We start from the raw sequence: 27421 nt of genomic DNA, 5'->3' as shown, positions 1-27421 counted from the left end.
ATGAAATGTTTGTAGTTAATTACTTTATTAGGGTATTTCTGGGGGGCAAAAAAGAAATACAGTAATGATTTTAAACAATATAAACAGCGCTTTCTGATATATTAGTCGCTTATTCTGTACAAAAACAAAAAAAATTAACAGCATCTTTTCTAAATGTGAACGTTTCATTTCAATTATATTAAAATTGGATGTTTCTTTTGAGAACTTAAATAAATAAAATGACAATTATTGTAATAAGGCAATGAAGCCTATTTGGTCATAAAATATCGAATGCAAAGGCAGGCCATAAAAATGTCTTCTATCTTTGGTTCTTGCAAGCATATCTGAAAACATTACATTATGGTGAGTTCAAAATCTATTCCATTAAGAATCTGGTCAAATACTCTAGTTTAGTTTCCATAGAAATTTTTTTTTGTATATATCTTACTGTACAGTGTTTGTGCAAATCTTAACAAAACAGGCAAACTTGAATACAGTCAAGTTCCCGGGAATCCCTGACCATGTTTGTACAACCGTACAAAGGCAAGATTTCTGTGCATCGACAAACAAAGAAACGTCAATCTGTTACGATGTTTTCACATGGCTAACCTTCTGAAAATTTATTTACATATATTTTATTAAATAATTAACACCAGTAAGAGCTTGTGAATTATTTGAATAGACAAAAAGAGCCTATGGCTAAATATCAAACTTGACTCATAATCTCAGCTTTGGACAAATTCATGTAGACATGCCGTTTTTCTATAGACTGTTTTCTAAATCTAGGATTAGGCCAGTTATCAAAACAAAATAAAAATAAATGATATGGCATTTCTTAAAACTTGAAGGATGCACATAGTAAATTTATATATTTATTTAATATTCCTCTTTTTTTTTCTCCTGTAGTTCAGTAAGCACAGTTCTATATGGCTTATTTTACATGGATATATTGGCATCCATTAGAAAATGCATTGATAGGCTTTGCTGGTTTATTGTAGGCATGGTTGATACTCTCTTATTGGTAAACTGGTTATGCTGGAGTAGCCGATGTCCATCAGCCCAGTATTCTCAGTGTTCTCAATTAAAAGCGCTGAGTGTCTGATGAAAAGCAGAGATTGTAGCCGAACCAATCCCTCCAGGATTTCATAATTTTGCAATTGCAGAAATTAATGCAACTCCATGATATTCAGAGGAGCTCACAATTTTTTACAATTACCACAGATTTTCTGCATATTCGGGCTGTTGTGTGACATCATCACAGACGCACATTCAGCTAAAGCCCATGTGTACAGCTCTCAAAGTAACTACATAAGTGTCTTCACTGGTAGTATTTTTAAAGAAGGATCTTGAATTCAAGTAGTTTTCTGCAAATCAAGCACAAAAATCTCAAAGATTTTTGAATAACTCTGCAGTAACAATCACAAAATGTCTAAATCCTGGAAGGACTACCTAACAAAACACATTAACGATAGGAAAACACAATGCTGTTAATTCATCAATGTTGAGTTCGGTCAAATCTAGAAATTCAATATTTTATGAACACAATTTTAGCAACCTGAAAAATGCTTAATTTGCAGTTAAACAAAATTAATATCAGTAATTCTAGCATATATATTAAACGGATTAGTATGGTTTGGGTTTAGTGTCAAAACGTAAGTCTTTGGGGGATGGGCTGTTCAAAAATACTTGATAATTGTGCTAAATAGCTAATATTTAAAAATAAAAACGGGGCTGTGTGATAAAGGTTAAGACTGATAACATTTCTGTGAATCACACTTACAGTCAAGAAACCTGACAGTGTGATGCACTGAATATGAAAATAAGCTCATTACACTTGACCACCAACTTCCTGTATTGTTTATGCTGTTTCATTAAAGTAACTGTCTGCAACAGTCACTAAGTGCATTCAGATGTAAAAAAAACAAAACAAAAAAACATCCAAGCAAGTATTGTGTATATATAATTGTATTTTGTAAAACCGTTCTACTATGTCCTTGACATTACAACAAAACAAGATTATTAAAACTATTTGTAGACATGTTTACTCGTTAATCATTCTTTTTAGTATTGGCAGATAATTGTGCATCTTTCTCAAAATAAGTGCTTCAAATGAGCAAAATTATTTGCCAATAAAGAGGGAAATTCAACAAATAAATCTAGAACTAGATTTAATAATCTTGTAATGGGTTTACTGTAATATTATAATAGTAATCAATAATAATCCCAATCAAGATAAACATAATCCTAATATTAAAACTGCTTGCGAAGACCTGCATAAGTGTGATTTTCCACTAAAGACTGTGTTTCCTAAAATACAGTCCTTTCACACTTTTCAAGCTATCTGGTTGTACTTTCTGAATTTAGCTCTGTTCAGCTTTCTTTCTCCTCACGATGGCTGTGAATAATCCATCAGGAAGACCTTTGAGGACAGTCAAAGCATCGAGACGTGAAAGGCCTTGTGTTGAGGAGCCCTGGACCTGCAGAAGCTCGTCACCAACCTGTAGTCCCTTCTGCTCTGCTGTACTGCCTAGTAACACACAGAGACATACTCATTACAGCAGTGTTACAGCAAAGTGAGTTTTGAAAGAATACTTTGGGCAACAAAGATAACGACTTATTTCCTCCTGATGTATTGTCTTATGCAAAAATGATCTATTATACTCACACCCACACACCCACACACACATTTTTAAATGTATAAAAATTCACACCAGACACACAGCATAACTTTCTGCATCCACCACTGTACAGCACTCTTCACATATCACCCTCACATGTGCATCACCTTTAACAGTTCTGAAAAGCTGCTCAAAATCGACACCGATCTGCTACTCCTGCTGCATCAAATTCACACTCTCGTCTAAAAACAATTCACAAACATGTCTGGTCTCACTATTAGTTTGATAAAACGATAAAGGCTGGTAGGGGAAAGAGATGGGAGACTAAGGCATATATATATATGTGAATGAAATAATTGTATTTTTTTTCTATACATTTTTGATATTAGGAAAATAAATAAATAAATAAATTTCATACAACTGGATGTACTGTTAGCCATTCTTTTACATAAAAATGTCCTATAGAATAGATGTGTTTGAAAAAAAAATATTATTTTGATTACGTGCTTCAAGGCCTCACAAAAATGGGGGTGTGTCCTGTCCAAAAATTGATTTTGACACCAGTGATCTAGGCTAAAGTAAAGAATTTTGAAAGAAAGAACATGCATTTTTGCCATGTGGCTCAGTTATATTCAAGATGGCCCCTTCTTACTGACTTGATTTTCTCAAAAATACAAACATGTACATACATGTTGTCCACATATTATTGTATGACAATTTGTGCTGGATGTAGTATAATGAGATTTTGGAATTAACATGTTATAAGTAACTGACATAAGAATAAAATGTCAGGGCATGTCACATCATCTCACAGATCCAAAAATACTCCAAAGAGTTAAAAACTTAATTATGATGTATATAAATGCTGATAAATTTATATGTATAAATTAAATGTATAAACTGAATGGATGTACCTGTGTAGATTCTGTTGATGACCAAAGGTTTGTCTCCATGAATAGAGCCTTTTCCTCCCTCCAGCCCAAAACCCACTCCACCTGCATTTTTCTCCAACTCTAGACTCAGGACATCTCCACTTTCATCTTCTGAAGGAGAAATATACTTCACTTGGCCTTGATGTCATACAGTTTAATAACAATTAGACTGAATATCACTGAGAGGATGCTATATAGTCCTTTAAATAGGCTGATTGTTTAAATAAAAAAGGACAGCAAACACTGTAGTTAATTGTGTGTAGTTCCATGGTACCTGTGAAGCTCTGCTCTGTACTGGTGGTGCTGGCATCTGTGCTACTCTCTGCATTTTTATTCTTGCACACTACTACCACTGCCTGCTTCATTTCACGCGCCTGCCGGAGTGCTGCTGTAGCATCGCTGTGCTTCACGTTCTTCAGCGTCTGTCCGTTGATAGACAGCACCTCGTCTCCTTTCTCGATGGTGCCCTCCGAAGCAGCTAAGCCTTCAGGAAAGATTCTGTGAACCTGGAAAATGTGCAAAAAATCTTAGAGATGCACAGATGATAGGAATGAATTTCTAACCATGAAAATTAGCAAAGTATGACAAGTCTGGGGCCAGAAGCATGTATTATGAACTTCAAGCAGCACTGAGGACTAATAAGTGCTGTTTTCAAATGTACTTAGCTTTCACGGATTGATGGAACTAAAAGTGAACTGGGTTGGTCAGTTTCCAAAAGTTATCTGATTAGATCTTCTGAAATTGGATTACATGCAGGCCCTGATGTAGCCTGCAAGATAGATTTAGAAATTGAATCCAATCCAGAAAAGAAGTGGATAACTTTTAAAACATGGGTGTAGTCAAATCTGGGTAGTTTGTTTTAATAAGACCCCAATTAGCTATCAGAGTTACCATTATTTAAAGTGAACCATATGGCTGGGTGGAGACGATTAGCTGTTCTGTAGTGGATACTAGCATGCATGTAATGGTCTTACTTACTGTAGTTGCTTTGTTCTGATCGATACCACCAGCAATACTGAAACCCAAGCCAACTCCCTCCTCCTTGTGCAGAATCACTACATGGATGTCTTCCAGTTGCTGCATAAGAGTAATGGCAAATCTGTCAGCAAGTATATTCAAGCCATTTAAACCTATGAGGTCCAAATGACTTAAAGGTGGTGTGCTACTGCCCAGGTAATTTAGTGCTCCTGTTGTAATGCATTTGCCAGATGGGGTTGTATATGGTGTGCTAGAGAACGATTAGCATTCAGGAAAAGATCTCACTTTTATCACTGTGTAAACAACAGCTACGTCTATGAACATTTCCAGATACTTCGTAGCTAATCTGACAGTTTTTTTTTTAACTTAATTACAAGGCTGCAAGGATAAAAGCTGAAGATAACCCTTATCACTTTTCTTTCTTCTATTTTATTTTTTAAATACTGCTGCTATGTCAGAGGTTTGGTATGTCAAAAAATTTTCATGTGGTTCATTAAATTCAGGAAGTTATCAATCATGTTAGGGAAACATGGGTAATTGCTCTAAAACAGCTACTAAATTGTGCACAGATATACACCCTCAACAAAAGAAATGCCTACAGGCATTCAGCATAGCCAAGAGCTCCTTTGGGAAAACAGGGATCACTGTCAAAGTGTAGAAGCTGCACTTTACTAAAGGCAATGAAAGGGAGGGTGGAGAAATGATACACTAAGAGAGGCTTGAAAGCGTGAAGAGTATGCCTCCTCTGCTACTAAGGGATCTTGATATAATGACAACTATTTTATGTGCCCTGCGTTAGCAATTAATGGTCTACCATTTCTGACTGCTGTTAATGTGTTTGCCTCTTGCACTAACGCAGGCTCTTTACAGATAAGGGCTGACTTTGCTATAGATCTCAGTATGCTGATAATTATATTGGCGCTGGATTATATTGCACTCCCAAGTATTAATGCTATGATATTGCAGCGCTTATCCTTATCCTGCAATTCACTTCAGCGTTATTTTTCAACCCCTTAGATTATCTCTCAGATTGAGGTTGAGTGATATGAAGGGAAATAAAACATAATTGGACATACTGTTATAGGGGGAAAAAACAGCACTAGGTTGTGATGCTGTTGTTTATTTTCCAATACAGGCATATCCCAAAGTGTTTTATTCCTCTTATAACTCATCAGCTTGCCAATTAACAACAATTTATTTATGAATGTTTTCTCTATTATGAAGAATTTTCTGTTCACTGCCTGAAAATAGCTTAACCACTACGTGGTACAGAGCACTGACACCGGAAGCTCCTTCCAAAAATACTTTGTTTTCACAGAAACAGAGATCTTGTCAACCGCTATGCCCACCACTATGTAAAACAGAAGTTATGAAGCATATGCATGAGATATACAGAGATAGATGAAATCTAGAACATTCAAAAGCTTGCAGCTTGTATAAGTAACATTTCATTGTTGTATAAGTCACCTTTAGGGTGTCCTCATCAAGATCCTTGACCTCCTGGATTAGCCGCTGAATCTCCTGAGGTGGAAATGCTGAGATCACTGACTGGGCACACACTGCTGAGGGTGTGGTGAGAGGTCGCTCAGATGCAGAGTCAGTCTTCTCACTGTCTTCTCCTCTCTCAATAGTACGCTCTCTCAGCTCAGCCAGGCTGGGAGCCAAATGAAAAACAGATTCAGTAAGAGGTTGCCCTGAACTGCTGATCTGATGCCTGCTTTCAACCAGGTGTCTACTTTAGTCAGAAGTTTGAAGCCCATTTAATGTTTCAATTTGTACATTTCAAAGCATTCTTTTAAAGATTTCACTTGCCTGCTTCAAGATAAAGTTGTGTTTCTATATTGGAGCAATTGGTAAGTGCTTGCATGTTGTAATCGTTTTAGAGAACAAGAACTCCAGATAAAAGTGTCTATAGCACTTCAGTCTACAGTGGTCAAAAATCATTTCCTCTTCTAAGTTTACCTCAGACAGTTACATTATCATGCATCTAGTGCACAGGATTAAAGAATTTTTAAAAGTAAACTGTGAAATCAAAGATATCTTGTCTTAAAAAGACAACAGCTTCCTTTGACTAGTTTATGGGAATACTTGAAAGCAAACCATACCTTACAGAGAAGCCCTTCTCAGTGCTGTCTGGTGTCGATGAGAGTAATGGCTCAGACGAAGAATTGTCCTCCTCTGTGGGGTTATTGTGAGGGGATCCAGATGGCACACTCCATGGGTTACCAAGTTTTAGGCATGGGGACTGAGGAAGGGATTGCATGGAACGCATCAAGGCATGGGACACCTGGTTGCTGAAAGACAGGATGATCTCAAGGGTTTCCCCTTCCAGACCACCTTGGCCATGGGCATCTGACAAAGAGGAAGTGTTCAGCGGTAGACTTCTGGTTCTTAAACTTGCATTGTGACTGCTGTGACCCTCCACTGAAGATAGCTTTTGTGAAGGAGGATCTTTAGAACTGCTGGACCTTCTAGGGAAATGATCAAGAGTGGATGAGTCTTCCTGAGCAGGGCTTGTTTCCACATCATCTTTCTGAGCAGGACTTGTTTCCTCTTCATCTTTCTGAGTGAGACTTGTTTCCTCTTCATCTTTCTGAGTGAGACTTGTTTCCTCTTCATCTTTCTGAGTGAGACTTGTTTCCTCTTCATCTTTCTGAGTGAGACTTGTTTCCTCTTCATCTTTCTGAGCAAGAATGGTTTCCTTCTCATCCTCCAAAGAAGAAGGAATCTCTACCGGAGGGTTGTTGGTATCCCCTGTCAGCTTTGTGGCAACAGTTGTTTTATCTTTTTCTGAGCTCTCAGTTTGGATATCTGTTTTGTTAGACGTTGTTTGTTCTTCTTCAGAAAATGCTTCAGTGATGGTGGCTGGATTTATCACTGAAGAAGGTTTGTCACTGTCCTGGGTGTTAATCGCAGTGGTTCTACTTTTCCATGTGTTGCTGGTCTCTACAGGCTGTGCTTTCTCAGACCTAGCTGGACTTTTTTCCGTCTGAGGAAGAGATGAAGTTGGAGTCAGTCTTCTGCTTGTTTTTTCTGCTCCATCAGTGTTAGAAAAGGTCTCAAATGAGCTGAGCTTTTGCTTGAAAGATAGATTTGCTGCTGATGAAGTGGCCCTCAGACTAACTCCAAAGGTCCTTCCAGTATCTTGACTTTTTGATTGATTTTTAAAGGCCTCAGCTGGCGACCGCCCAGACTTAATACTTCTAAGACTTTGGCGTACCCAAGCAGGTTTTGGAGCCACCGGAGGCCCCTTTTTAACACCAGCCGTTTCCTCTGGCTTTGAGCTAGAGATGGGGTCTGTGGTCTCTGAGACAGTGCCATTTATCTCATTATTCCCATTATGGTCACTCATGATTTTTCGATGGTTCAGGCGCTTTTCAAGACTGTCTGTTAGTCTCACCCAAGGGTCAACTTGCTGTTCAGAGTTCACACAGTCCTGACGTCTCAGACTGGTTCTCCTAGTTGGACTGCACTGCTGGTTGGAAGACTGAGATTCTGAAATGCCAGTCATTTATACAGATTAACGCTATTAGTGCCCATTCAACAAAATATCTATGCTACATAACACACAGATATATAAAGCACCTCACAATGCACAAAGCTCCAATGTGTGCAGTGACTATTTTCTTGCAATAGAAATATGACATTTACTTCAGGAAGGTACAGTCTGTTATAGAATAGAAACTAATAAGGAAAATAATTGGAAAACTTTACTAAAGGATGTGTCTCAATAATGAATCTCACGTTCAATGTTTGACTAGAAATAGCCAAATCTATACAGTATATTTGTTATCTCAATAGATCAACTATAAAATGATAAAGAAATAGCCAATCAAAGTAAACAACAATAATCAAATTGACAGCATACCTCTGTGTTGTCTGGACTCCTTATGTACGTTTTCAGCTGTATATGCAGCAAAAGGTTCGGTGTGTGCTGCTTTAGCTTCTTCTGAACGCTCATCCGCTTCCTGTCACACAAACAGGAAACGGTTGGTTTATTGCAACTTTTTTTTTATAGACTCTAGAAAGGTGTAGAAACATATCCGGTGGTATTATTTCCACATGCACCACTGATGCAGACATGGACAACCCAACCACACACACTGCAGAAGCATGCCCTATACCAAGCAGCAAGACAAGGGACAACATAACAACTTTCACATTTTCTGTACAATTTGGCGTCATCCTCGTGCACCGTATTCACTAGAGCAGAAAGAGGAAGTAGTAAAATGCCACATACTTTCTTAAACAGAAGCCTTGAGATCTTTCTCAAAGCCTTGTATATATTGCAGAACAACTAGAAGCATGTGGAGAGAGGAAGAACAAGACAATGAGTGGTTGGCTTAATGATAATTTAAGTCACTAGTAATGGGTTATACCTTCAGTGCTACTTATTACTTCCTTCATGTGGGGCAGGGTAGATTCACTGCATGTTGTGGTTTTTATAAAGCAGGAAATGTGTTGGTTAAGTATGAATCATTTACAGAACTGAAAACTAAAAAATTTATGTAATTAGCAAATCAAGAGCAAACAAATTCAGCAACACTAAATCTGTTCAATTGGGTTGGCTGATAGATTTGAACACACTAAAGCCAAGAATTTCAAATATTGGCAAGGTAAATCACAGAATAATGTAGACTAGTATGTTTAAATAATGTGCAGTATGTTATGTAAATGCAAAGAACATTAAATGAATAAATATAACTGATCTAAAGTTCAGTTATTTTAGAACTCAGCTATAAAACCTTTCATTGCTTTTATCCTCTCAATGCTGAAAGATGCTTGCAGGCAAGTTGATCACACCTACTCTGACTGAACTACCATTTATGGAAGTTTACTTGTCCCGATTTGCCACATCTTCCTCTTTGGTAATGTTAAGTCTGATGCAGAAGTACACGACACAAAACATGCAGTTAACAGTCTATGATAGTGTCAAATAAAGAACTTTTAGATAGAGTTGAAGTTCATAAAGTTTTAATATTAAAAAAATAATAATTAAAAGTGTCTGTTGAGTTTATCTGCAAGCAAAAGTTCAGAGAATGTTATGATTTGTTACAAAAATGTTGACCATTCCAGGTTGTGTTTGGCTATGCAATGTAAGAGATGTAAATTAAATGTCTTACTTGGCAGCTTTGTGAAGGCAACGGATCTTCCTCTTTCACTGGTGAACCACCGCTAGAGCCACTTGAGTCGGTTAGTGACTCTTCATTGGTGACACCCTGCCGTCTACAGTATCTACGTGGCAGAGAACGAGGCCTTCCCTTAAAACCTCTCGTCCTGCCAAAACCTGCATCTAACCTCTCATGACTGACAAAGTTCATTTGAGAGTTGTAGGGCACATTGTAGTCGTCATTTGCATATGAAATCGGGGACGGCCTCCTGCTGGGCAGAACCTCACAGTTAGCTGTTATGGAGGCATCCATGCTATGTACTCGAGTGACGTTTTGGTGTTGAGGGATGGGTAGCATGTTGGCATTGGTTAGAGCACTGCGCTGGCTGTATGCACCCTCGCTGCAGGAACGGATCATGGGTTTCTGGGCTCTCCTGCAGCTCATCTGGCTCTGGCTTCGCTCCATACAGCGTTCACACTTTGTCCTGTTGTGTGAACATGGCTCCGTCCTCCTCAGACCTGAGGTTAGACTTAAGATTAGATTTCAAAATGCATCATGACCTACCAGTTTAACCACTTATACCAGACAGTTTAAGTGCGCTGCATAAATATGGGTCAGTCCATCTAAGACCTGAGGTAAGATGTAGGTTAGTGCTCAGACTGCATTAAAGCCTGAACGTTAAATAACCGACACCAGTCTCTTAAGTGCTGCTGAACAAATTATGTATCCAAATTGATTTACTGTGTTTCTTATTTCATTAGAGGCTGGAGATTTTTTTAAACCATGATGCATTTTTAGATAAAAATGTGTATAATCATAGCCTATGCTTAGCCATGCTGAATCACACTTACCCTCCATACTCCAGTGACTCTTGTCTCTCTTCAGTTTGCTGTTCTCTACTGCCTGTGCAATGGCCTCATTCAGCTGCTGTTCAGAAACCTGGACACAAAAAAACATACAAAATGGCTTTAAAATCGAATTTGTTATAGTTTATTTGAGATGAAAAATCAATCAGTACATTAACAGGAATGTTGACATCAATCAACATTACAAGAGATACACCAGAGGTTTTTTCTAATGGCCCCATATGAAGTCCCTGGGCAGGTCTAAATTAAATACAGCAGAGCAACACACAAAGCATGTAATCATTTACGGGAATACAGGACATAAAACTAATTAATGGAATAACACCAGTCCATTTCTAATTCCATCATTGTAAGAAAATGTGGAAAGTACATTAAGCAAAAATAATGTAAAGAAATAATGAGACTGCAGCCATGTCAGTGTACAGACAGTGTAAGTTACAGAGCACTGCAGTGTGATAATACACTAGCTCACACTGTGTTTGTTCAGATGTGCAAGCATACAATCTTTAGTCTAATGTATTCTATAGGTATAACTCTTGGCCTATTCAAATCAGTATTGAGAGCAGATAGGTACATATGATATACCATATATGATATATAGAACCATTTACAGCTGTGTATGAAAAGCTTTACAGGTAAATATTACTCATTAGCTGCCAAAACCTACTTTAGGGTCAGGGTGACGACTGATGATAAGCTGAATCGGCCCAGGGTTGCACTGACTCAGAACTGTGTACACATCATTGAGTGTCATGTTGCAAACCACAGTGTCATTAATCTCCACAATCTCATCTCCACATCTGAAAAACACATTAAATGAGACCAGAAGACTGGCATTTGACATACATTCTAGGTGTCATTCTAGAGACTTATTAGTATTATCATGTGTTCATTTAATGCAAGTTTATAAGTTCTCCAAATGTTCTCTGTACCTCAAGCGGCCATCCATGTGTGCCACTGAACCTGGAGACAGTGTGTGAATGTAGATTCCAGGACCACCTTCAGCAGATGGAACACAGCACAACCCAATACCAAGGCCCACACCAACTTCTACACACAAAAAAAACCACACACACTGTCATCCAAACAGCTATGTAATTCCTATTTGTGTAAAAGTTTGTAAATATCCTTTGTTCTAACACCCACTACTGACCCTTCTGAAGGGTGATTTCCATCATGATGCGGTCTCTTGGCTTGGCGTGAGTGCCCAAGTTGGGGAAATCAGCCAGCTCATCACTGGCCCTGCTGATACCTGCAGTGGAGCTCAGAGACTTGGAGCGGCATAGCTGGGCCACCTGAGTTTGACTGCCAACGACAGCACCCAACCTGGTCCTTACCACCAGCGTCAGCAGTCCTTTCTTCACTTGCTTCAGAAACCACAGAGAGCAATAGGGAGGAAAATGGATTTGAACAATGATGGATACATGGACAAATGGATAGATGGATGTATGTGAACTGTGGTTCAATTGGTGGTTCAAAATGCTTAGCACGGAAAATTTAGAGTAGCCTGGTAAAAGCATAGATGAATGAACAGATGAATAGAAAGACAGGCAGATTGATAGATGGATGGATGGATGCATAGAAAGTGTAGATGGATAGAATTACAGATGCATGATGTGGTTTGTGTTACCTTCAGTGTTATTCTAATATATTCTAGAGCCACCATTCATATCCATAAAAGGCTGCAGGTATTCATTTCAGCCAAATAAGATAACTAATGACCAAGACTGATTACCTAGTGGAATCAGGCATGGTTGTTGATTGGCTAAAGTGTAAAACTGCAGGAAAGAGTTAGAGTAGCATGGACACCAATTCACCACAGGACAGCATGCACACACACCTTCACACATATGTCAATTTAGCATGTGTGTAAGGATGGATGGATAAATGAATGAATGAACAAATGAATATATGTACAGTATGTGATTTCAAATTTTATGTAGCTTCTAATGTTGTTTGAATGTTCAGGAAATTAACATGATGAAAGGATAGCTGCATGGATGGATGGATGAGTGGATAGATGTTAAGATTAGTGTACAAAACTTGGTTCCAAAAGGCTGCATAAAGACTGAAGTGCTAAATACCAAACTAATCCAAATGATTAAGAATATTGTTACCATGCAAATTAATATAGGAATGAAGGCTGGTGAAGAGCTCACTTTAAACTTCTGTAAAGCATCTTCATGTGTAAGACCATGCAGAGACTCTCCATTCAGCTCCAGAATCTCATCTCCTGCAAACAAGAAAAACAATTACAGAGCTATTGGAGGTTCTTTTGAAACATGTACATGAGTAATACTATTCCTTCTAACAGTGTTTATCTATTAATTAATAATAATTGATGGCTATAGATGTATGCTTATTGACATTGAAGTTACTAGCTTAAATGCGTCAGTGAAAGCATGGGTCAATGAATGTTTGAAGTGTTTTAATTGATCTGTACCTTCATGCAGTCGTCCATCTGCTGCAGCTGCTCCACCAGGAAAAATGGTCTTTACATAGATTCCCATTGGACCGTAAATGCTGTCCCTGCCTCCCACTATACTGAAACCTAGGCCCTAGAAGAAATGGTGCATATATCAAACAAGCATTTGGATTAAGGTTTGGCTCATATTGTAGAAAATAATTTGGCAGCATGGAAAAGATAGGAGTACAGATTACCTTGCCAGGTGCCTTCATTAAGACTATATTACAGATGATGAAGGCCTGGACACTGCTGCTGGAATGGACCAGATGTGCTGAACTGAGTGAGCGAGAAGGTCTTGGTACAGCCTTTCAAAAATCATAAATAAATAAATAAATCAACATCCAATCATACCAGCATAACAAATGATGGAAAAAAAGCAGAACTTTTTTATCACTCATCAGTTGGTGTGAACTCCAATCAATAATATACAGCACGATTTAGCCATATACCAATGTATAATGGCACAAAGCTGCTGGAGTAAACATGTTAGCATGGAATTGTAAATAGATGGAAGATGCTATTGCAGACCATCCCACAGTGATCAGAGTCGGTTGTTCTCTTGTTGGAATGCAAAAATCTGACAATAGCTTGCAGTTATTCAAAATCAGACTCTTGTCAAAGCAGTGATCAGAACACAACAGAAAGAGTCAGACACCCAAAGAAGGAAAACATAGCAAGCAAAACAGCATTGTTATCAACTGTGTGCCAAGAGTATCAGAAAGGCTCTGAAAGATCATCAGTAAACATCACATTCTGGTGTAATTCAAAACACAAGCGGAGCACTACATTATTAAACAGTGTAGTGAAACACATTGTGTAGTCTGAGCCTTCTTATGCAAAAGAAAAAAACCAAATAGGCTGCAGAACAATCAGTGCATTACCACAACAATAATGAAGGTATTGTTTTAGCACAGGGGACATGGTGGCTTAGTGTTTAGCACATTTTCCTCACACCTCCAGGGTTGATGGTTTGATTCCCATCTCCACCCTGTGTGTGAGGAGTTTACTTGTTCTCCCCATGCTTTGGGGTTTTCTCCTCACAAAGCCATGTGTTGTTGGCATCTCTAAATTGTCTATGTGCAGTTGTGCACTGTGATGAGTTGGCACACTGTCTAGGGTGTTTCCTGCCTTGTGCAATGTCCCCTGCGATAGACTCTAGGTTCTCTATGAATAAGTGGTACAGAAATGGGGGATGAATGTTTTAACATATCACATTCCAACAACTGATTTACTGTAATGATTTCCAGTTTAATTGGGTGAAATCAAGTTACTAGATAGCTACACTAGATAAATAGCAATTGATTCTCATTCTAAGCAAACTTGTATTTTTGCCTGGTATGTTGGTTTTGCTCAGAAAGTCAAATGTGTGGACTAAATAATCAGGGAACACAGCCTACTAGCTGCTGAGATGTTCTATGGTTAGATTACTTGTATGATATTCATATTAAGTGGAGCAGTACAATGATATCTACCTGTTGGACTACAGGTCATGGGCATCAGGTAATTTATTGTAAATACAATTTTGCAGCATTTATTGGTCATGGCAAAGCTGATAATCTAAGATGATTACCAGGATAACACAAAACACTTTATGTTCCAAGACAAAACAGCAAATTCAACAGTGTAGGATGCATCATTCCTCCTACACCTTGTGGGCAAAGGATGCTTGAAGGCCTTAATGAATCCATAATAAACAGAGAAAACAACTGCAAGGAGGCTATCTATATCAGAAACCATCACTGGACAGAGAAAAAAAAAAATTGTGACACCACGTCATCTACTCCCTGGCTGTTATGACATGTATTAAAATTCACACTGTGACACAGTGGGTAGCGCTGTCAGCTCACACCTCCAAGCTCTCTGGTTTGATCCTGAGCTTGACTTACTGTCTTTGCTGAGTTTTGCATGTTCCTTTCATGTGAGGGGTTGTATCAAGCTTAATACTGAGATAAATGATTTTTTATCATTTCTACCTGAACACTAAATATGGATTAACATCTAAGAGCATGGTATAATCTCACTGTCGTACCTGCTGAATGCTGGGAGGAAACTCCAGTTGTTGAGAAAGAGACTTTCTGTTTCCGTAAATGCCAGTGGCAGTGTGAACCTGACAGGGAAACAGCTCGGGTGTCTTCATAATGATGGCATCCAAATCTCCAATCCAGTATGGGTGTACACCTGACAGAAGATGGAGAGAGCATTTAAATAAAGTCACATCACATGATTGGGGAAGAGCTATAGAGGCAACGCCACAAATAAAATGGGCAAAACTAACACAGAGATGACTGTGGCTTACTGTAAAAAGGCCTAATGTCTATATAAATATATAAAACATTTTGTACGTTAATTATTTTATGCATGCCGTGTGTGTGTGTGTGTGTGTGTGTGTGTGTGTGTGTTATTACTTGTAGAGTTTGAACGATTCCTCTTGCAGGTGGTCTCTTCAGTATCTTCTGTTTCACAGCTTTTATTAGCCTCTGTTACTTCTATAATGGGCTTCTTCACACACACACACACACACACATTTACACCAGTTGCAATTAAAACCCATTTATAAAAAAGAATACTCTCATTAAATAAGACAGAAAATGCAAAATATGGTCAGTAGTTGTGGCACCTGAACATCAAACACATATAACTTGTTCTTCCCCAGACTGATACCACTATGTTATATAGAATGTCTTTGTATGTTGTAGCAGAACTAAAGGGCCCAAACATGTTCCAACATGACATTGCCCCGATGCACAAAAAGAGGTTTGCTTTAGTTAGTGTGAAACATCTCTAGCAGCCCACATCAACCCCATCATCAAAAGGGATGAACTGGAACACCAACTGCACACACTGCTCGACCTCACTAAAGCTGTTTTGAAGGGACCAGCTCTGTGTTAATATTTACGGTTTTACTATGGTTTTGGATGCCACAATTTTGGAATGGACACATGAGTGTGATGGTCAAGTATTCACAACTTTTTGTCAGGGAAAAACTATCATAAATTATCTGGTGTAAGACGTCAGCTTTAATATGCCTTTGACACAGATTGTACATCTCTGGAATTGTAATTAGGGGTGGAACACAGTTCATCCAAACTACATTCCCTGAATAGGTTTTGCTGATGGTGATAGATAGGGCTGGCACACCAAAATCTTACATGAAATGAAAATTTAAACATACATGTTTAAATGGGGTGTTATCTGTTGACTGTGAAGTAAGAGCAGATTATTTATCATTTATAATTTTCATACTGTAATAGGGGAGGCGTCATCCATAAAGAGACCACTTCCATCAGGATAAAACGTGAGTAAAATGTCAGATAGAATTTAAATTGTCTCCTTTAATTTGTACATACAACAGTGACATATTTATTCCATATAGTAACATACAGTATATACTGTGAGTCAATAGAATATATTGCAGGATAGAGAAGTGTTGCTTACCTTTAAGTTAACATTGTTTCCAACTACGTCTTTCCTGTAGATCACAGAATCTGCTGAATTACTGTTAAGATGTAGCTCACTGTTTTCACATGAGCTGAAAACCTTTAGGAAAAAGCAGAGAAATTTGTATTAATATGAATTTCAACTGACAACAGATTTAGAGTTTTTTCCTAATCATAAACACATCACTAGTGTATACTAAGTTTCAATAATGGCACTCTTTTCTGTGATTTGTAAAAATGAACAGTACCAGCTCAACTTAAAAAAAATAACATAAATAAAAGTCTTCATCCCACCCCAGCTGGACTAAACTGACTGTTATGTATCTTCAACAAAATATCAGGAATAAAGTCAAAGTTGTGCCTGTTCAGCTAGCCTAGTTTCTTCAAAGATGTGTTTGTTAGCTTGCTAACAAAGTCTCCTCACACACTGCTTTTATTCAAGCTTAGTAAATGCTGATGTTTATCTAACCCATCTGATTCATTTTTTTAATAGTCAAACAGCAGATTATTTGAGGCCAAGAATCTTTTTATATATATATATACAATGACAACAGAGGTTTTGTTAGAGGCAAAATCTCTTGCACATTAGCAATTAGTTGAGCAATGAATGGGATCTCCTTCAGTAGCAGATCATGATGCTGTGATATGGTTGAAATGTCATACTGATAAATGACTAGCTTTTCCTGCTACACTCTTGAAAAAGGGCATATTGTTGTAATCTTAATATGGGAGAAGTTGCGAATCTAGTGGCTTACCTCTGCACTAGTTGTCCTGGGTTCAGTTCTCATGGCTGGTTGTTTCTCTGATTCGAGTTTTGTGTGGCCATTTACAACCTGCCCATTAAATGGGGCCAGCCTCTCACCATAGTGGATGTAAGTGTCCCTAGAGAGTGAGAAAAGAGCACATAATGTCCATTAGACCTCTTGTATTTATGTGAGTGCATACGTGTGTGTCTGTGTGTGTTTGTGTGTGAGCCTGTGGGCCTTTGTATTTGCGCGTGTGTGTCTGTTTGTGTGTGTGTGTGTGTGTGTGTGTGTGTGTATTTACACAAACCATTAAACAGCATCCCCCAAACGCACATAACAGACAAGAATGCTAGGCTGATGATCAGATTATATCGGGTTTTTTTTAACTACCTGTGTAATTGGCCTCCATTTCGAACAGTGACTATATTGTCACCAGGCTGGAGGTCGTTATCGGCCACTTGAGGTCCGAGCGGCCCGCACTCCTCCCTGGTGGCAATGCACATTCTCCAGAAACTGCTTTCCTGCCGCAATACAAGCCACATGAAAACTCAAACAAGGGTGCTACTATGCTCTATCATACAGAAACCAATCCCCTTCCCCAACACTTTGACATGTGTGAAATACATCTGTAATAGCTTTGTTTTTATTACAGCATGAACCACAAGCCTGAGCATTTATTATAGCACTTACAATGAGGCCACATGATAATGAACTCTGCACAGAGGAAAGCGAGCTAGAGGGTCACATTATTGCTGCGGTTGCATAAAATTTAATACAACTGCAGAGTCTTTCATTCAGTTCTCATAAAAAGTACAATAAAATAGTTTTCGATGCATTTAGACAAAAAGTAGGTAGCACACGTTCTAAATTAATTATAACCGCAGTGTCTCTGGACCCTTTCTGCTCCACTGTAAAAAATACTGGATTTAAAAAAAAGGATTGCACTTTCTTCACCAGCCAGTGGTCCAATACCAAATGTATTTGATATTTGCACAAGAGTCATATAAACAGGACCTTTTAGCTGTTCAGTCTTGGCTGAAGGTTGGCTGTGCATTTGCATTGACTGTGGCGTAGTGTAGAACAGCCTATGATCATTTTAACCTGTATGGTTCTGTCTATATCAATGTTTATGTTTATTCCTGTTGTCCCAATGTTGTACATGTTTTTAATTTTGGTTTATATGCCATTTTTATAGATCACTTTAGTCAACGTTTTGTTTTCATGTGCGTCATAAATCAGATTTACTTAATTAATTACTGTTAATTAACAGTTCATTAATTAGTGGTTAGTTGATTGGTTATGCACAATGCATCGAATAACTAGTTCCAATATTAACATAAAAGTATATGTACGTGCGTGTTTATATAAATATACATACACACATACAGTCACAACTGGTTGAAATTGAAATGTCTTGTTCACTTTATTTTAAGGCACATATTTAAATGCTCATTAGCCTTTGTTGACTGTTTCTTTGTAGTATTCTGTCAAGTGAAAAATGTAAATTCTGTTCACTCCTGTTTGTAAACGTACTTATTTTTATATGTCTAATTTAAAAAAAAAAAAAATGCCTTCTCTGACCACAGTGTTGTTGTAGAGTATCAGCAAGCCAGCATTAAGGGTCTTTGGGACTAGGATTGCCTATGCCCTCCATGACATCACCTGAATGTCTTATGAGACTTGCACAAGTTCTCTATTCCCTACAGACTATAACAAGTCCTCTTTTGTGTAGGTCTAATGGGTAAGAGCTTCCACAAGCCTCAAACACACAAACCATGTGATTGTGATTCACTGAGCTTAAAAAAAAAGCTATGCACTTTTTCTTAATATAAATATGTATATAAACAAGGTTAATTAATAATGGCATTCTGGAAAGCGCTCTGAAGAGACTAATCAAAACAATTCTGCTACACAATCTAGATCAATAGAGACTAATTATAATAATTAAGAGATTCTTTTTTATTAGAATCCATCACCTTAATGAGATTCATCAGATTTTAATATAATTGATTAGATGCTGCAGTGCCTAATGATGAGTTTCATGCATTTTTAATGCACTACAACTGTAATGTTTACTTCTGGCCATGAACTGGCACAACATTGCTGTAAACATTCATGCAAGAGATGATTGTGATATGAGTGTTGCTCAGTTTTAAAATGAATTTCTAATCAACCAGTACAATCTTATGAGCTGAAGTTTGACCAAAAGCTGCAGCACAAGAAATTTATGGTCCTACCTTAATGGAAAAGGACCTTCTTAAGTTCTTTTTGGGATCCTCACTCCACTTTGATCCCTGTAGGCTAACACTCCTGCTGAAATTCATTTCCATATGTCCAGCCTTGGCCTCCAGAGGGTCTCCTTGGTACCCTTCTTTCCAGTTCTTGTATCCGTACCTCTCTTCAGGGCTAGCGGTGTCATCGCTGCTCCTGGAGCTGCAGATAAGTAGAGATCGAGAGATGATGGCCAGTTTTTTGGAGCGCTGTCCAGGATTGGTCCTTTCCATCCTCCTGTTTCTTCTCCCATTTAGCCTCTGCTGTGTCTGAGTGGCTCTCAGAGGCATGATGGCCGCTGAGGGAGGCTCTCTCCCACTCCAGACAGCTGCTAATGGAGGGGGCCGCTCTGCAAAGAGAGAGAGAGAGAGAGAGAGAGAGAGAGAGGGGAAGAGAGCAGGAACGAGAAAGCAATTAGAAAATTCAGTTAGTAGTCCTGTCCTAGCGTCCTCTTCTATCCAGAGTGTTCTCTGGAAGCAAGGAGGCTATAGGAAAAGATAAAAGCACTTTTCTTTTCTCCAACATATTCGGGGGAAAAAAAAGGAAAGTGTCGAAGTGCATCTTGCCTCATGACTCTAGCCTGACTGGAAAATATGAATGTTTGAACTCAGATTTACTGTGCACTGGAAGCTGATGCATGACATTGTTTAGAGAATAGAGACTTAAAAGGCTTATCTGGAGCACATATTCTCATAAATATTATGAATGTTTGTGCCACATCAGCTCCTATTTTATACTTTCCCGTAAACTTTTCTTCATCTCTTGTTTTGCTTAGAATTGTATTACAGAAGTAAATTTTTAAACAGTTTTGTAACAAATGCAACCGTTTAGTTGGGTTTTTTTAGCGATTAAAACTGAATCATTACATAACGCGAGCCTAACTACTGTGCATATCATAGAAAATGAAACTTGTGTTTGTTTACCACCACAAGAAACATTACAGGGACCCAGGTATATTGCAGGTAACCTGGAACTTTCTACCTGATAATTCAATGGCAATTTTAGGCCCTGGACCATATTTTCAGGAGACCTTTTTAGTTCTCTGGAGTCTACCAAAATATTTACTTACATTTGCAATAGGTTCTTTGACTTTTTTTGACTCTCCTGTGCAATTGGGAACAAAAGACATGAACCTGTTTAGAAATGGTCTATTTTTTATAGTGTTTGTTTGGATCATGTTAGATGATCTATACATAGATGACCTTATTGTAATTCCAAAATTCAGCTTGTAAATCCTGTTAATGTTTTTGTTTAATGTGTAATTACCATGCAGACAATTTACATTTCCTGAAAGCTCCAACTTTTGCAGTGTGTGGCATCATACTACAAAACATAATATGGGTATATTCCTTCCTCAAACCCAGTGTTCCAGAGATGATCAATGTCTCCAGATCTGCAGCAACCAGACCAGGATAATGCGGTTACTAAAAATGAATTAAAGAATGAATGATGCCAGCAAGCCTAGTACTTTAATAATGATTCTTAATTGCCATCCCATTGACAAAGACTTCCAGCCTGTTATCTCAATCATGTAAACCAGAGGCATATCAAGCACCAGGCAATAATGATCTTCAGGGATTCGGCGCAGTATAGGGACAACCAGTAAACAAAACTGACATTTGTTACTTGATAGCTCATGTCCTTATGTGTTGTTCTTAGCTTTGCAAATGGGATCTTTAAAGTGAACGTTGGGAACTGACTCAATTTTATCCGTTTTATGTAGATGGCGGCAACACTGTAACACTTGCAGTTTAGTTTAAGTGCTTCCTTGGAACCTATCTAAGTAGAACCACTTAGTTTTTGATGAGCTGTTTGTTAGGATGACAGCTGAGACACACGCTTGACATCTGCCTCTAAGCTGTGTATATGAAGCAGTATGATAGTGAGGATCCTCTGCACTGCTTCTTGTTGATGTACACAGATGTATACAACAAAATGTATTAGGATAGAGCAGTTTAAATATGTTTTGCAAAGCACAAGGCTTAAAAGTACCCAATTACTTCTTGCCATGTTTCCCTTCCCCAACATCTGCCTTGTGTTTGTTGAAGAGAATGTGTATGCAAGCTTTGCCCAAGATTAACCTCACACATTTCACATAAAAATAGGAGAGAGTCTAGATTGAAATATCACCGGTTATTCATAATTTATACTGTATATTGCTTACACATGGCTAGCATTAATGTAATTTAGAATGAATTCCGGTTCCCTAGGGCTTTAAAGATAGTCAGGAGTGCATGATAAGGTAACTACATATTTATCAGATCTTTGCCTAATAGGGCTAACTTTGAATTTTTTTTTCTGAAAGTAAAAGTTCTTCTTCCAAAATGATCTAAAAGCAACAGAGTGAAAGATGTTAAAATATGGATGAGCTGACTACTAACTGTCATAGTGCTTAGTGTATAAATCTTTGCATTGTCTACGCTGCAATAGAAACATCTGTGGAGATACACAGCTCTGAATAGAATCCCCAGATTGCCATTCGCGAATGACTTCCAGGATAATGTTAGTTGAATGAGTGTGCAGTATGTAAAAACAACAATGAGGACTTTATACTTATTTTCCGTTTTATTTTTCGCTGTGCAGGACCTGTTCTCTGAAGGTCAAAGCTTTATGTAGGTCATGCATTATAAATGACTCTCAGTATGTGCTTTTTGCAGATCTATATGAGACACTAATGGTGGTAAATATATGGTATAATATAAGGCGGCATCACCTTACTGAAGCCACATTACTTGGGGAACTGGGCAGCCAGAGTGACAGCAGCCTTGTGGTCAATTTGAATATTACTATTTGCCAATGAGAGATGTGCATGTATTAAAAGAAGTTTGAATCTTCACAGTATTTTTGTTCTGGGAAAAAATTGTCAAGAAAAAGCAACAAAATCTGAACATATCTGACTGGTTAAAATTTGACGCGTTAAAAAAAAAATAGCCCATAAGTCCAGAAAAGGTGATTAGTCAATTAGTTCATTACTATTCTGAATTACAGGTTGACTAGATGGGGTCACGGTGGCTCAGTGGGTAAAGTTTGCCACACAGAGTTTGTATATTTTCACTGAGCTTCAAGGGTTATCTCTGGGTACTCCAGTTTCCTCCCCTATTCAAAGGCACACAGTGTACATTGATTAGCATCTCTAAGATTCAGAAAATAATCGGCTAAAGCTTGGTGTCTTAAATTTTTTTTTGTACAGAAGCTAAGAGACTAGGTGGCACGGTGGCTTAGTGGTTAGCACGTTCGCCTCACACCTCCAATGTACTGGGTTTGAGTCTTGCTCCCGCTCACTGTGCGTGTGTGTGTGGCATTTGCATGTTCTCCCTGTGCTTGGTGGGTTTCCTCTGGGTGCTCTGGTTTCCTCCCACAGTCCAAATGAAAGAAAAGCTACGAGACTAATATAGCTAACAAGCAAGGAGGCATAAAGCTACTGATTTAGCATGTCTATGAAAAAAAAACAACTTACACTGAAGGTTTGACTAAACAATATAATTTGTGCATAAACAGTTATTTCAGATATTCATATATATATATATATGAATTAACATATTTTCACTTTTTCTAATTACTATATTAACTATATATATGTTAATATAGTAACACAGGGTTCTTAGGGTATAAAATACCATCTATAAGCATTTTTGTTAAGACATATTGCAATAGTTGGGAGAAGGAAAGGGGGATTATGGATTGGATAGTGTCCATACTAGGTGATGACAAAAAGCTGTATTATATTGCACTCAGAAATATGTGTGAACTTGTCTGCCATGCAAAAAGTGATTCAAAATCATATTCAGGTCCTGACAGGTTGAATACCTTTAGTGTATATGGTAAATTATGTAAGTTATGTATGTATTTTTAATGTCTTTTTTTTTTTTAGGTTTCTTCAATTCGAACCTTAACATGAGTGCTAGATGATATATTCATCAGAATTATCTTTGTCACTGTTTAAAGCTGACATGTGAATCCACTGTAGGTCCACTTCACCTTCTTTCTATCTTTTCTGTAGTCATAGTGTGCTGTGTACTAAGAACCCGAATTGTTAGCTCACAAATTCCATATTCACTCTGTATAGTTTATGTAGAAGATTGAAATAGATGACTCTATGTTTTAACTTTATTACAGTAGCGGGATGACTGTGTGTTTCTTTTGAAATAGTCTGACTATGATGTTGATGTAATGGCACACAGCTGTAATACACGCTGAGTCACAAAGTAAAGCAGTGAAGGGGAGAGAGAGAGAGAGAGAGAGAGAGAGAGAGAGAGAGAGAGAGAGAGAGAGAGAGAGAGAGAGAGGAGAGCAAAAAACACAAAGATGAAGAGAGTGAGGGCTAAGAATCAGGAAAGAGGTCTAGACATTACTGATTTTGAATATGAACACACACACACTTTTCTAGAGTACACTGTTTTTCATTAAGTATGTTCAGAATCAGTTTGTTTACCATTTCTCCCTTTCCCCAAATTATATATACATAAATATACACATTCACACACACACACACACACACAGATATATAGATAGACAGACAGACAGGCAGGCAGGCAGGCAGGCAGGCACGTAGGTAGGCAGGTAGGTAGGCAGGTAGGTAGGCAGGTAGGTAGGTAGATAGATAGATAGATAGATAGATAGATAGATAGATAGATAGATAGATAGATAGATAGATAGATAGATAGATAGATAGATAGATAGATAGATAGATAGATAGATAGATAGATAGATATCTAAGAAAACCCTGCATTTTTTGTGCGCAGCAATAACACTACTCAAAATGTATGAATAGCATGTTATTGAGTTCACTTAGGGGGCTAAAGACACGTCAATTTGCTAACTCATTTAAATCCTTCTCTATTATAATACACTTGGGCTAAAAGCATTTACCAAATGAGTAAACGTAAAGCTGACCCAGCAATTTCTGAGCTAAGTTAAACAAGTATTAATGTTTGTTTTTTTTTCCGTCAAATTTGTTTTATATTATTTGTGTAACCTACTGGAATCAAAATTGTATTGTGCCTAGGTATTTGAAATGTTGGAACATATTTCTTTCCACATATTTTCTCAGTGCCTGTGGCTTTTAATAAATAGTTTAATTATTGAACATGACATGGCCACCAAGGTTGCTTATTGACACAGTTTGAGTTATAGCAAACTAGTTTTTTTCCACTACAGAAGTATTTCTTTATTTACTTTCCCCCAGTTATAGCCAACTCAGTGAAGACTGTATCCCCTTATTGTGCCCTGATTTATAACCAGAGCTCCAGAAGGACCTCATGGAGTATGTCATAGGAAAGGCCATGCTTTAGTGTGCATATTATATGTGCTAATATACATGACATATATAATCCTAGGCATAATGAAACATTCTGAATGTTGGATTAAATGCCTGAGTAAGTAAAACCTTTTGAAAGATGACTGGCATCAGGTCAAAATATTTATTGCATAATTGAAAGCCCAAAAAAGAGGATTACTCTTGGTTTCATGGGAATATGAATATAAGACAATATAATATATACATAAGTGATTCCAAGCCATCTGTTGGCCATTAAAAATATATATTTTATTTTTCATTTTCCACAGACATTTAGCCAAATGGGTGAATACCATATTTTATGTGAATGGTTTTCCAGAAAGACAATTTTTTTATTTGTCAGCCAAGTAAATGGTGAATATTTGTTATATGTGTGTGATGGGTACAATCCATTTTTCTTATATGTAATCTATCTTATCTGCAATCCTGTGCATACTTAAAGAGACAGATCTCAGTGTCTGTACGGAAACCTAATTTATTAGCATCTCAGTGCTTTATTTGTACTTTAGATTTATATTGCAGCACAAAGTATTAGTCGTGTTTATTACTGGATATATAATAGACTTTTTGTTTGTGACAGAGTGACGTGTTTTCTAATACACCAGAAGGAGTGTACACTCCTACACGGCAGTACATGCATCTGTCTTTGCTCCATCTTATTAAGATAAAAATCATATAATAAGTATCAGGAACTCATTGTGTAACCTGCCCCACAAACATAAATACTCCGGGATGTGACGCCTCTCTTACGTGCTGTTTTTCAATAGTGACAAGCATTCATCTGTTAAAATGGGTGGAGCTTGAATTCAAACATATTCTTATGGACATCAGATACTACTATACTAATAGAGAACACCAGTAAGGAATAGAGTCTATATGTCTATAGAGGAATATGTCTATCATTAGCAAGCTAGTTAGTGTACCAATAAGTATGAAACAAATTCTGTAAGATCTAATGCTTGTTGTAGAGTTAATTAGAATCACAACCAGAGGTCAACACACAGGCAGACAAACATTTGTTAGTGACAAGCATCCTCAGATAAACCCCTGGAAATGGAAAATGTGAAGTGCAGGACTCAAGAGATTCACTCAATAACTTCATGCAACTACTTTATCCTGGTTCCTAACCCAGGAACACATGGTGTGAGGTGAGAATACACCCTAGATAGGATGCCATCACAGGGAACAATGAATGAACAAATTCACCCAATTTATCTAACCCAAATTCCCTTATAAAGAACTAGACACCCAGGAAAAACCCCAAACAGATATAAGAAGAACATGCACATGCACAAACTCTGCACACACAGTAACCTGACCTCAGGATCTAACCAGAAAGCCAGGAACTGTGAGGAGAGAAGACCACTCACTGGACTGTTGTGCTGATTAAAAAAGATATACAGGAGGATGAACTGTTCAAACTAAACCAGGGATAACAAGAAACAGGTTAACACAATCAGAAAAACAAACCAATGACCTGATGGGGGCAGAGACAGGAGTATAGCAGAAACCAAAACAAACATGATGTGAAGGGGAGTAATCATGACCTTCAGCTAGATAATATTAGAACAGTGCTGCGTTCAGTTAGCTGTCAGGTATAACTAATGGTACTAATTTGCTATAATTAGCAGTATTTGGTGTTAGCAGTATCAGTTTTTTAAAGAACAGCAGTATATCAAGTATATCAGAATATTTTATACTCCAAGAATATCAGTCTATTTTCTCTGTGTACTTGTTCCACAGATTTCCTTAGCAGATGCTACGGCAAAATATATATTGTTTACAAATGACAGTGGCCTTGGTTTCCATTAAATATCTAATCTATTAATGGTTAGTTATTATTTAATTAAAAAGTGCTGCTTGTAATTTGTAATTTGTTTCGAGATCTATCAGAGTATTTCAAAAATAGTTTAGTTCCATTGTTGCCATGTAATGAATTTCACTAGTTTAGATATTTCTGACCCCTCAGCTGCTCTGTTTCTCTAAAAGGTGGCTCACAGGTGTTCACAGTTTCAACAGAGGGGGTAGGTTTAGACTGGAAGTAGAGGAAATCCCAAAATTACAGATTGCTCCTTTAAGTTGTTAAATATCAATGGTCTATTTGTCAGTGCTGTCTGGATATACAGTGAGTCTCAGTACTACGTATCAGTGCTTTCCTTACGGACAGAATCACTGTGCAGAATTACACATGCAAATATTACAGACATCCAATGATTCACCATTAAATCACGGTTTAATATGACAAGGTCATCTTCAGGGATGAGACCGCCAGATTCCCACTTTAACTTTATTAAAAAAATAAATGTGCATAGAATCAGTCAAATGACTTAAACACACTGCATTACACTGTGAGATCAGCCTATTTAGCAAACAAAAAAAATACCATTATTAGCTTATAAACTATCACCAGTCCAACATCAGCCTGTTCCCAGACTACACATCTGCCTCGAGACAGGATTTAATGAATGTTTTCTTTTTCCTTTGGGTTTCCTATTTTGTTGTAAAAGAGAGCACAAATACTCACCGATGCTGAGCATCTGTTCATACGAAAATGTCCAGGTGGAGGAGAATTATCTGTTCCTTAAATGGCTTTTACGGAATTCATCCATTCAGAAGAGTCAAGAAGGAGCAGTGGGTTTCTTCGTGCTGGGCGATAAAAGGTGCACTGTGAAACAAGTTTTCCCTTCTCTCCTTTTCTCTCTGGATTCTCTCTCTCTCTC

General features: G+C 37.8%; 1 protein-coding gene across 5 annotated transcripts; it reads right to left on the bottom strand.

The window, feature by feature from the left end:
• Positions 1–8: 8 nt before the first annotated feature.
• Positions 9–27421, bottom strand: il16 (interleukin 16). 5 transcript variants are annotated; one of them, XM_058400777.1, is made up of 23 exons: positions 27226–27416; positions 19372–19754; positions 17525–17655; positions 17144–17270; positions 16387–16488; positions 15357–15450; positions 14981–15129; positions 13146–13256; positions 12928–13042; positions 12644–12717; positions 11638–11851; positions 11417–11534; positions 11152–11284; positions 10470–10557; positions 9631–10136; positions 8748–8804; positions 8376–8475; positions 6613–8002; positions 5975–6161; positions 4508–4606; positions 3804–4035; positions 3512–3637; positions 9–2506 (listed from the first exon to the last, which is right to left on the bottom strand). In XM_058400777.1, exons 1-23 carry the CDS (start codon positions 27236–27238, stop codon positions 2340–2342), a joined length of 4716 nt encoding a protein of 1571 aa, XP_058256760.1. In that variant the 5' UTR covers positions 27239–27416; the 3' UTR covers positions 9–2339. The 5 variants fall into 5 exon arrangements, with proteins under 5 accessions (XP_058256760.1, XP_058256759.1, XP_058256764.1 ...); XM_058400776.1 differs by having other exon boundaries at positions 3512–3640; positions 27226–27415; XM_058400781.1 differs by lacking the exon at positions 8748–8804 and having other exon boundaries at positions 27226–27415.

The sequence above is a fragment of the Hemibagrus wyckioides genome, linkage group LG10, assembly GCF_019097595.1.
Source record: "Hemibagrus wyckioides isolate EC202008001 linkage group LG10, SWU_Hwy_1.0, whole genome shotgun sequence".
Classification (NCBI taxonomy): domain Eukaryota; kingdom Metazoa; phylum Chordata; class Actinopteri; order Siluriformes; family Bagridae; genus Hemibagrus; species Hemibagrus wyckioides.
Note: the sequence above shows the minus strand (reverse complement) of the source record. Positions and strands in the feature narration are given on the sequence as shown.

Bases quoted from the DNA above. Each gene is read 5' to 3' on its own strand.
- il16 (XM_058400776.1), bottom strand. The intron at 15,451-16,386 runs GTAAGCAACACT...GTGTGTGTGAAG, and splicing joins GAAACAATGTTAACTTAAAG to AAGCCCATTATAGAAGTAAC. The intron at 8,805-9,630 runs GTAAGACATTTA...ACATGCTTCTAG, and splicing joins TGCCTTCACAAAGCTGCCAA to TTGTTCTGCAATATATACAA.